At 43.0% G+C, this 12,243-nt stretch overlaps 1 protein-coding gene across 1 annotated transcript in view; it reads right to left on the bottom strand.

Moving 5' to 3' along the window:
- Positions 1–662: 662 nt before the first annotated feature.
- The window catches only part of DNM3 (dynamin 3), a 212,304-nt gene continuing 200,723 nt past the window's right edge, over positions 663–12,243 (bottom strand). The window contains exon 22 of the mRNA XM_018566844.1: positions 663–809. Within this exon, the coding sequence (XP_018422346.1) occupies positions 740–809 (70 nt within the window). The 3' untranslated portion in view covers positions 663–739. The remainder of the gene's footprint in view (positions 810–12,243) is intronic.

Consider the following 12,243-nt stretch of genomic DNA (forward strand, 5'->3'; position numbering starts at 1 on the left):
ACATTGGGAATCTTTAGCTTCATTTAGCAAATATGGACTTTTAAGAAAGATGGGGTTACTTACAAGTTAAGTCTGCTGTCAGTTTATTCATTGCTTTGTATACTGTATGTCCCAGGTCGGGCGTTCATAGGGTTTAGAGATAAGGACCGCATTGTGTAGAGGTGCCTGTTGCTGCAGTGTGGCTTAACATACATTATGTTTGCAAACCTATGCAAGAAAAACCTCATATTTTGAATCTAGAGGTTAGAAACAGATGAAATAAAATAAAAAACAAATTAAAAAAAGACAAACAACATATTGTTGTATATGCATTGGGATATTTCAAAGAAAGAGATTGACTACTATTCTATTTTTCGCATAAAAGTCTCAGTTTTTGAAAAAGAAGCTTCTCTTACAATAGGAAAATTCAAGTTTTTGTTTTAGCATTTTTATTTGGCATGGCTTAGTTTTATGTATTCAAATGGATAACTACTCACACAATGTTCTGCTTGGTTGTTGCTGCATTGGTTGTCTCACAATATCAGATAAATGAAAATCTGCATTAAACTTAACATGATAACGCAGAAGGAAATATGTTTGATATCTACTGACAGCCCAGCATACCAAAGACAAGTAACAATTGTAGCTGTGATTTAGTCCTAGGATGTCCACAGAAGCATCTATGATGGTAATAAAAGTTTGAAGATAGCCAGGAAGAGAACTGGACATTGCAATGCAGAGCAGTGAAGGTCAGTCTGTCTTAGTCTAACAAGGTTGAGTCCGCTGAGCGAATGGTAGGCAGACGTGTGGGCGATGGAGGAGGTCTTCGGCTAGAAAGAATGTGAGATAAAAGGCAGGGTTAGATTTGATCTCATCTTAAAAAGTTAATGGTAAATATTAACCTCTGAGTACTGCTGAAGATGATGGTGGTTTCCTACTATAGGGCCAAGGAGTGTTTGCAAAATGTTTCTGCTTTTGGAGGTTGCCCGTTCTATTCTATGGATTGCCACTGTGCCCACAACTGCACAAACTGGCCAAAGCAGAGAGAGCTCCATCTGCATCTACCTATTCTTTAAAAGCATACCTCACCATATTCAGGATGTAACATGAAATATGGTCACATTGCCCAGCAACCCCTCTCCCCAAACCGCCAGCTCCCTCCGCCCACTCACCTGAATCGTGGGGTTCTTCTTCCTGGAGTGTTTTGTTTTTATTTTTTTGTTTGGGCGAATATACGTTAAGAAATAATTCCCATGCACATGTGCAGGATTTTGGCATCATATTTTTCAGCAGGCAAAGCTTATCAAAGTACAGGGCGGCTATAAAGCTGTCCAATCGTGTACTAACCTGTGATTACCATATGCAATCCAATACAATTCCGTATGCATTTAAAACCATTTTTTTTTCTCCAGGGCCTCTGCTTTCAGAAAATATATAACTCTTTGGGAGTTTAAAGTAATTGTTTATCCAAAAATTCAGATTTTAGCACGTGTGCAAAAATGAAAAAACAGCTCTGGCCCTAAGGTTGGTTTAGAATGTATTAACCCTTTCGCTGCCAAGCCCTCCGGAACATTTTTCAAATCAGCTGGCCAAGCCATTTTTGAATTTTCTGCAATTTTTTCCTACTATTAATTTAAAGGGGACAGTCTGATGAACAGTTCTACTATAAGCTGATGGTTGCTAAAGTGACCATCAGCTTATAGTAGAACTGTAAATGCCAGGTCCGTACGACGTACTGAGCTGGCCAGCTGGAAGCACTTTTGTAGCTCCGTACGACGTACGTCCTTGGCAGCGAAAGGGTTAATGACTACAGAGCTGCATGTTTAATATCTGCCTGGAGTTACTGTGTCCCAAACACCATATAATAGGAAATTATCATGCAGTGGTATACAAAATTACCCCGTTATATGTCGTTTACAGCACATTTTGGGATTCAAACAAAAGCCAACCAAAACAGGCCGGAGAGGCGTAATGTGTTCCTGAAATTACGGCAAATATCAGCAGAGGGAGCCCTGACCTCAGAACTGATCCGAGTAGTCGCTGTCAGGTCACCTCAAACTAAGTGAAAGCATCTCCCTATTGCTGCTGCCATAGCTCTGAGTAAATATATGACTCAGCCGATTATATGTTTAGTCTGAAGCCAAGAGACAGTCTCTGGAGGACAGGGGATGGAGAGGAGGGCGAAAAAGGGGGGAGAACACTGAAAAATGGTGTTGCCCCTAATTTTCTTCACAGAAGCAATCCCACATCTGATACATGTATCCAAAGCTAACAACATGTTGAAATATACACAGTCTGTTATGTTTTTGTTATATACGTCGTATTCGGTTATTTTCTGGACTGGCGGCAGTGCGCTCACAATACTGGCCTTTAAAGAAAAATATATTTTTTTTTCAAAAACGTAATTATACATTGTAAGGAGAATGCATCACACGTATTTGTTCCAAAGTAAACCCCCGGGTTTGGTTCACAATTTTATATTCTTTACATTACCTTAGCCCAAGAACATGGGGTCACATAAATCTGTGTTTTTCCAGGTGTGCGCAGAGTGCAAGGCAGGTTTTAAAATATGCGAGGGAATTCCACGGGGTATGAGGTAAACTTCCATTATTTGTCTTCCGGTTCTTGCTGCCTCAATTTCTGAGCTTACATACACCAGAACAATGAACAGCTATCGGGATCATTCAATAGTGCGATCCGGGGAGCGCAGATGATGTGTGAAGAGCCATGACTACCAACATTTCAGTTTATTGATTTAAAATCAGGAAAGTTACATTCTGATTGGTTACTGTTGGTCACGGCCTGTGACACCTTCTGTATAGTCCAGTGCCAGGATAATTAAAGATTGCAAAAAGCTATATGTAAAAGTGCAGTAGCCTTTAGTAACCACCAACAATTACTGTTAAATATTAACACTGCTCTAATATAATAAAAGTCAAAATCTGATTGGTTGCTATTAGTTACCTTTAAAGTAGTGTGGCAGTGTAAGCCAATGCCACGGTGGAGGATGGCGACCTTGGTACCCAGGACTCTCAGCCAAAGGGGCTGAGAGGGTCCAGAAGGTAAAGCATGTTATAAGGAAGAACCTGGCTTTTCAGGTTATTCCAGGTTTTCCTATTTGCAGCTGGGATCTGGAGCTCTGGAGATTTCGTAGAGCTCTGGGTGGGATGAGATCTCCAGTCCTGGGGCCAGGTGTTGCCAATGACCAGCCTGGGCTGATCAGGTGGCTGAGAGCAGCCTTATCAGGAAGCCAGCCCAGTGCTCAGAGAGTGTTGGAGTTGTGTGTGTGCAGGGAGCACACGGACACAGACCACCTCGGGTGCGTGATGGACGCACACGGAACAGCCAGGGGTAGCTGGGAGCGGTCAGGAAGGTCGGTGACCCTAGGACCTGCGGTACGGACTGCTGGGAGAGCAGAGCGAGTGCCCACGAGGGGAGAGGTCAGGAAGGTCGGTGATCCTAGGACCTGCGGTACAGACTGCTAAGAGAGCAGAGTGAGGGCTCACGAGGGGTGAGCAGCGTGAGTGTCTTGAAGCTGAGGAAAGCTACAGAGCCATAACAAGGACTGTCTTATGTTGCTGATGCAAGCTATTTTGTGTTTGCCCTTTAATAAACTGCGTTTTACTTGACTTACCTGGACTACAGTGGAGTGTCCTTGTTACAGTAGATTTAAACTCACATTAAAGTCAAAATGTTTTTAAGTTATTTCAAATGCTGCATAAATCACTTACAATGGACACTACTCCTTGCTGTTCAAATGTTTACTGCACGTTCAGCTGGTCCCCTGAGCACTGTTCGTGATATCCTGTTTTAGGGCGGCTCCTTTCCCTTGCAGGGTCCTATGGAGCCACTCTTGTATGTGTTAGCAAGCTGTGTGTGTCTGCACACACACAGCAAAGCAAGCCAATCCCCACCCCTTTCTCCCCACAACTCTCTCCCTCCTTCTCCTAGCTAATAGATGGACAGCTGCTGGAGACTGCTCTGTCCCTTGTGATCTTGTACTGGACAGGAAATTCAGGGAAGTTGAGCTGAGAGAGTTGGAAGCTAGATGCATTTGAATGCCATTAAGAAATACTGGCACCGCATCACACCTAACATTGGAAAATACAATGTAGGATTGTGCATGGCATTGCACGCACTCCCGCATTGCGCCTAACATTGGAAAATACAATGTAAGATTGTGCATGGCATTGCATGCAGTCCCGCATCACACCTAACATTGGAAAATACAATGTAGGATTGTGCATGGCATTGCACGCACTCCCGCATCGCATAGATGTGAATGGAGCCTTATACACTGCAAGGATCCCCCATTGAAAGACTTCCATTCTATTCCTGTTCCAGTAGCAAGCCAAATTTTTTAGATTTCCCCTCATTCTCAGTTCCAGTGACCTTACAAGCTTGCTAACCCCTCACCACCCTATATAAAACCAAAACACTGGTCCTGATATCCTGTTTTAGGTTGGCCCCTTTCCCTTGCAGGGTCCTATGAAGCCATCCTTGTTAGTGCAAGTAAGCTGTGTCTCCACAAACACACAGGTGCAGCAAGGCAAGTCAGTCCCCTGTTTCTTCTTTCTCCAAGCTAGTAGATGGATTGCTCCTGAAGTCTGCTCTGTCCCTTGTGATCTTGTACTGGACAAGAAGTTCAAGGAAGCCGAGCTGAGAGAGTTTAAGCCAACTGTTTGGAAACACAAGGACTGTATGTGTATGGGCAAGAAATACTTTGCTGGGGGATGTATATTTGTTTGATTTGGATTCATTATTGAGAAAAGTTTGAGAGTTTCATACTACTTTAATACACACTGCACATAACATTGTATAGTATTAAATCTAAAAGTAAGCGGGATCCATCTAGATATAACACATAATGTCTTCATCTGGAAAAAACGCAAGTATGAATTCTAAAGCAGATGTTTTCATTTCACCGGGTGGCTCATACTCATGGGACGCTGTTATGTACACTAACATTCTGATTCATAACCCTGTGACACAGACTGCTTAACCACGAAAATGTGCTGGGTGTAGAAATGAGAACAAACCACTTTTTTCAGCTTTGAACCAGTGCACAGCCCTGAACTAGAACAAGCAGTATTCCAACCGAGATCTCCATCAGCTTGTCATAAAAAACCTGCTAGCTGGATCAAATATTACTGTGGTTCTCTCAAAATAATGAGCCACCCATCCATCCATTCATAAATAAAATGTGTTTAATGCATTATTGTTATAGTTTAACTTAAGTTTTTGGATGCCACTAAATGCCTTGATGACGCATTTTTATTTCTGTATGTTAAGCGCTAAATAGCCACTAAAGCGATCGCCATAACAAGGAGATTGAGTTGATGATACGCACATTCATGCACTGTGTATTGTAGAATGCACATTAGACTAGACATTAGGGATGCACCAATACCAATACTAGTATCGGTATCAGTGCCGATATCGAGTATTTCGGAGAGTACTTGTACTCGCTCTAATGCTCTGATACCTTCCCAGATACTGGAACTTCCGGTCAAAGGAAGGGAAACATGGAGCCCGCTTCCAGTGCGATCAAGAAGCGGGGCGGCAAGTAATGACCTGCCTCCCGGCTTCCTGATTGGCCGGGAAGCCGGTTTTCCGGCCAATCAGCATGAAGCTTGCTGAACAGCCGGCTCCATGCTGATTGCGAGGGAAGCCAGCTTCTCAGCCAATAAGCATTGAGCCAGCCGAACAGCCGACTCATTGTTTATTGGCTGGAAAGCCGGCTTCCAGCCAATCATCATTGAGCCGGCTTCTTGGCCAATCAGGAAGCTGGGAGGAGGGTCATTACTTGCCGCCCGGCTTCTTGATTGGCTGGGAAGTTGGCTCGATGCTGATTGGATGGGAAGCCGGTTTCCCGGCCAAGCACAATCTAGCCGGCCAGAAAACATGGAGACGGCTTCTCGGGCAATCAGATTGCCCTGGAAGGCGGCTCCATGCCAGCTGAAGCACTGGTATCGGTACTTAGAATCGATGAGTACAGAAAGCAAACTACACAGAAGATGAAAACCTTTTACAGGGATCTTTTGAGCGCTCCAATGCATACGATTGTTGGGTGCCTCTTAAAGAAGAACTCCATTAAACGCTGTTTACATCCAAGTTGTACTATGACATAACCCTGAGCTAATCTAAAATAGAACGTTCTGTTGAAGAAAAAAGTCTTGTCCTGCATGGGGTCTCCATGCTTTCAACAGTCAAACACATGTAGTAAAATTGCAAGCTGTGTGTGGCCACTTCCTCTCCTCAGCATGTCATAGATGTGGTCTAGAAGAAACACATGTCCCTCCTGACCCCCGAAGATGTTTAAGCAGGACTGTTGTATTTGTTTAATGCTGATGGTTTAAAAAAGAATTCCAGCAAAAAATAACAAGATAAAGTGATTGGCCCATTTAAAATAAAATAACAAAACCAGCAATAAGCAACTTCAATGCAGTGGCTTCCCCTGCAGTTTGTATTTTCTGCCACTAGATGTCCTCAGTCGGATGACCAGTATCATTTAACAAACTTCGTTATTGCCCAGGTTGTCCTGGACCTGCCCCAGCCTGCGATTTTGCCATGAATGAAGAAGCAGCATATTGATGAACTCATCTTTATCTCATTGGTGATTGTTTTTGGACATTCAACATTTGCCTTAACACATTCCACGGTGACTGCACTAGGGTGTCTGTGCAACCTGTGTGCATATAAATGCTGGGGTATGTTTCTGACACTTATTAGAACTGGAAAAGTGACTTAAATAAGCTGCAAAAGGTCTTCAACATTACAGAACAAGTGACTAATCACTGCACGCTTTCCATCTGTCTGTCACTCTGCCTATCAGCAAGCTTCTTGTCAGCACATTAACTTTTTGGCTTCTTGTTCTGCTTCTTCATTTTACACTCCAGCTCTGCTGTACAGGGAATGCAAGAGGCTGATACCAGGTAAAATTCAGGTACTTAAAAAATTAAAGTTGAACTCTGGGATATAAAGAAATATCCTTGCAATGGGGTTTTAATGCTTATTAATTCCAGGGGTAAAGGAATAAGCTGTGATATACACCTTATTCTCTTCTCCCCCAACAGCCAGCACAAAGGAGGCACCCTCTTCCTTGCTATTATATGTACTGTACAGTTTTTAAACAGTGACCATTGTAAGTACCCCTATTTAACATGGTATGGGCATCTTGCAATCCCGTATATAAAGCAGCACCCAGAATAGGAGAGAGAGGGACAGGACTGGGAGCCAATCAGATGTACATGCTGATAAGAGGAGAGTACAGAGTGAGCAGAGGGATGCCTTCATCCATCTGCTGCTCCTTTACTGTACATTGACAGGCTGTGGTTGGCGGGAAGACATCACTATATTCTTTAATTACAAGCAACGTCATCCACCAGGCTGTGCTGTGTGTAAGTTTCAGGAATGAATGGACAGAAATACAAATCCTTTGAGAGGTAAAGTAGCTCTTGTATATGCTGTATATTTCACCTGCATACTTATCTGCATGCCTGGAATTCAGATTTAAAATGTTCCCCCAAAAGACCAAAATAAAAATCATGAGCTTTTCATTTGTATTTTGCCCAAAATACTGTATATGAGCTCACCACCTGTTCCAAGGGTCCTGATGTCCGGTGACTCTTAAGCTGGCCATACACTGGTCGACATAGAAATGATGGGCACATGTGGGCACCCTGGTAATACCATACATGAGGCTGTGTTTGAAAATTGTGCAACCACAAATAATTTCCCCCGTTCCTGTATATTTAATACATTGCTTCTAGCAAATGAAGGGTTAGCTGGGTTTGTCCTGGGACTTCTAAGCTGCAAAATACTACTTGCCCAGCTGTCATGTTATTCTGATGGCTTTAGTACTTTCTAAACCTCTGACCTGGAACAAGTATGCCGATTAGGAGTTCTGACCTCAGTCTAGTCTTTTCCAGACTTCCTAGTCTGCATGCTTGTTTCAGGTCAGTGGCTTCGAGTAGTAAAGCCAGAGTAAGCCAGACAATTGGTGTTCCTAAAAGGGGTTTACGGACGGCAGCCCTTATATTTCTTTTAGTACAGGCTTCCTTTAAGATGTCATTAGCAGTGGCACAGTCACTAGCAATTTTGCCGCTAACCCTCCCTCCCCTGGTGGCTATGTTGTATCTATTAACTGACATTCTGAAATTGTTAGTGTTCTGTTAGTGTTCAAGATGTTAATAATAATAATGTAATAGGTTACATTTAGATATCTAAACAGCAGTGGCAATAGAAACAACATAGAAGTTTTTGTTTGGACTGGAATGACTTCAAATTTGCAGAGGTTTTGAGCAAATGTAAAATTGCTAACCAATGGATTTTAAATACATTAACACCTTCCCACCCACCACCAGTGTAAATAACGTCCTTCTGGGCCGTTTCCCTTGCCGGGATGATGTTATTTAAAGAGAAATGCCAGAATTTTCAAAAGTTAACCCTTGCAGTGGTTGCAGCATTTTGACCGCACCGGACTGGATCGCAGGCACGATGTGCCTTGCGATCCCATGCGGGCGATCGCATTGCGGTAGGAGAGCTTGGCTAAGGTACCATTCACTTCAATGGCCTGGTTTGGGGTGCTCAACATTCCCTGGAACATCGCCCAAAGGATGTTGTGTGTCACCCCCTGTAGCACGGAGGGCAGGTGAAAGGGGAGTATTTTAATTAATATTATGCCCACTACAGGTGTCTCTTTTTATAGTGGTTTAAGATGGGGAGGGGGCCCCTAGTAATTAAGTGTACCTTACATGGAGTTCAAGGCTTGGTCATGAATGAACTTGATGGGCATAGGCATTTTGTCAACCTAAATACAAGCATATGTACTTTACCCTAGGCACCTAGGTCCTGCCTTCGTGTGACCTCAATGGTCTCCCCTGCTGATTTTAGGGTTCAATGGATGCTATCAACATCTCTTTCCATAAGTAGACCTGGGCTTAGGCAATGTGTCCTGTTTAAAAGCTTAGCACTGTTCTCAACAGAAAACACAAGCATAAATGTATACCCCAAGAGTGCTGCCTGTTGGACTCAATTAACCTTTAATGGGCAAAGTTCTTTTTTAAACCTATGCAGTGTGGCTACCCCTGCACTGCAAGAGTTAAAGGACAATTAAACCCCTGTGTTTTTTTGCATATACTGTATCTACTGCTACTGTTAAAACTTACTTGTGTCTCCGCCGCATGCTCCGGTCCAAAGATCTGAAGACTCTCGGACGGCCGCAAAGAATCATGGGGCGGGCGCACGCGCAGTAGAGATCTTTGGCCGGGAGAAGAGGAGAGATACAGGGTAAGTCAATGGAGGCAGCCCGGCACCCTGCACCGGCACAGACTGCGTGGGACACAGGAGACGCAGCAGTCAGCGCTGGAGGGACTCCTGAAAACTACAAGAAAGAAGATGATGATCGGATTAAGAGGCATCATTTAAGGTAAGTCCTTACACCAGAATTGGGGGGGATTTTGACTCTAACCCTTGCAGTGCAGGGGTAACCCCACTGCAAGGGTTAATAAAAATGTACCCAGAGTTTTTCTTTAAAATAGAAAGCTTATCAATAGCTCTCCCTCTAATGAGAACTCCCTCTACTGGCTAATCTACAAATATCAGCATTTTATTTAAAGTGACACTAAAAGGAGTAAAATCTTAGAAATGCATTCAACCACCTTTATCTTATTTGTGTATCACTCAGCTGTAGATCCTTCTGGAGGGTGACTACGGTTATTCCCCCATGGTCCCTGTGTGTGTTGTAAAGTAGCCACCGCTCCAAGCTCACTCCTATGACGGACTACAATCTCAATACAAATGAGTAAACTAAATGTGAGATTGTAGTCCATCATGGGAGTGAGCTTGGAGTGGTGACTACTTTACAACACACACAGGGACCATGGGGAACAAAAGTAGCCACCCTCCAGAAGGAAGGACAGTGTCGGCATTAATTCAGAGATGATTTGAGGATCTACAGCCGAGTGATACACAAATAAGATACATTTTTGTTAAAGGGTTATTAAACCCTCAAGTGTTTTTGCATATATCTACTGATAGCAAGCAGTAGATATATGCAAAAACTTTTTTTTTTTAAACCTTTGAAACAGGTTTACCTGCTTGCTGACCAGGTGTTTAGACCCCCTTCCTGGCCAGGCCATTTTTCAGTATTCAGCGCTGTGGTATTTTGACTGACATTTATTCCGTCATGCAACGCTGTACTGAAATGAATTTTATATCATTTTTGGGGGACTGATAGAGCTTTCTTTTGGTGGTATTTTATCACCACTACGGGTTTTATATTTTACTATAATTTGGAAAAATCACTGAAAACTTTGAAAAAAAAAAGTTTTTTTTAACATTATGTTAGGAAACATTTATTATTACCCAGTTTTTTGGTAAAATATAAAAGTCGGGGTCACGTCGGGTAAATAGACACCAAACATGTCAAGCTTTAAAATTGTGCGCACCCGCGACATTACAGAAAACTACCATACCCAAAATTGGCCATAGGCGACACTTTAAAAGCTTTTACCGCTCATCATTTTAGTGTGTTCAGTGATTAATGGCACTTGAATTATTGCTCTCACTCCGACGTTTGTGGCGATATGTAACGTGCAGCGTAATGGGCGCAATCGTCTATTTTGCACGTATGCGCCCCCGACGCAAAAGATCTGAAAAATCTTGGGCGGCCGCAAAGGATCGTGGTGCGGGCGCATGCGCAGTTCAGATTTTCGGCCGGCAGATGAGGAGAGACACAAGGTAAGTCTATGGACGTGTGCACCCGCATGCAGACACCGTGGGACAGGAAGTGCCAGCAAACACAGAGGAGTCAGCGCTGGATCGGAGACCCGCAGCCGTGCTGGAGAGAAGGCTGAAAAGGACAGGGAAAGAAGAAGATCGGATTAAGAGACATCATTTAAGGTAAGTGCTGACACTAACATTGGGGGAGGGAAAAATATCTTTGACTTTAATGTCACTTTAATAGTTAAGGTGCTTAAATGTATTTTTAAGATTTAACTCCTGAGTATAGTGTCACTTTATTAACAGAAACATGAACATGCATGTAACATGAGAAAGTCACATTGAAAATGACTTCCAGGTAAACACTTAAATAATAACTAAAAATAAAAGTTTAAATGGAAAATACACTATACTTTCCCTTTATTGCAACTCAGTGACCTGAAGAGGGTGTTGTGTATTAGAAGGAAAGTGCCACATCAGACAAGAAGAAAAGCAAGCTGTCCAAAGTCTTAAGAAGAGAAGAAGTTACAGATATTTTCCTAATCTACAACACTATTTAGCTGTCGTCACTTTACAAGAATTAATAGCCAGCACAATTCTATAAGAAGAAAGAGTCTGCAGATAAAATGCTGGGACTCTAGAAATGGCTGTTGATACATAACTGTACTTGGCTGGTTCTACATCATGCAAGCAACTGCATACCGACATCGACTGGAATGTCTCATGTGGATAGAAAATCACATCATAACCGAAAGCTCATATAGTGAAAACCTCACATCGTGGTTTACATCACGGGAATGATTATCAATAGTAACATAATGCAGGTGACAGTATTTAAAGATGCCGTGCATGTAAGTACAGCAGTGCAGAGAAAAACTTACATAACTATAGTACTCCCCACCTGCCACAATGAATAGTCATGTGAACCTATTCACCTATAGTAAAGTACCAAACTCAGTCTATGTCTCTTGGGATTGGTAGTTAGATTTTAGGGTTCACTCCATGAGTATACTCACTCATGTTCTACTTATAAATTGCCTGGAAAGCATTGCAACTGCCAACAGTGGTTGGTGGGTGCAATGCCCCTGCACCCTCTTCCTGTAGACCAGGGGTGGGCAACTCCAGCCCTCCATCTGTGTTTAACTACAAATCCTAACATCTTAACAGAGCCTTTGCCTCTTGGAGTCATGCCTGTAACTGCCAGTCTTGCAATACCACATGGGACTTAGAGTTCCACAACAGCTAGAGAGCCGGAGTTGCCCACCCCTGCTCTAGCCCCAGGTCCCTACCGCGGTACAGACCTTCTGTTTTGAAAGGGATGAAGGAAGTAATCAATGGACTACAAGTACAGTGACATCACCACACATGTACTCCACTGATATCTACGAGTGCCATGGTGGCAGAAGGGACTTGTAGTCTTTTCATTCACAGAACTTGCAAATTGATCTGTGAATGAATGATCACCCAGACAGACGTGCCAAATTCAAATGAATACAGAGGTCAGCGGGGAGAACCCCGTGATTCAGGTAAGAAGGGGGC

The sequence above is a fragment of the Nanorana parkeri genome, unplaced genomic scaffold, assembly GCF_000935625.1.
Source record: "Nanorana parkeri isolate BGI_ZX_2015 unplaced genomic scaffold, ASM93562v1 scaffold982, whole genome shotgun sequence".
NCBI lineage: Eukaryota > Metazoa > Chordata > Amphibia > Anura > Dicroglossidae > Nanorana > Nanorana parkeri.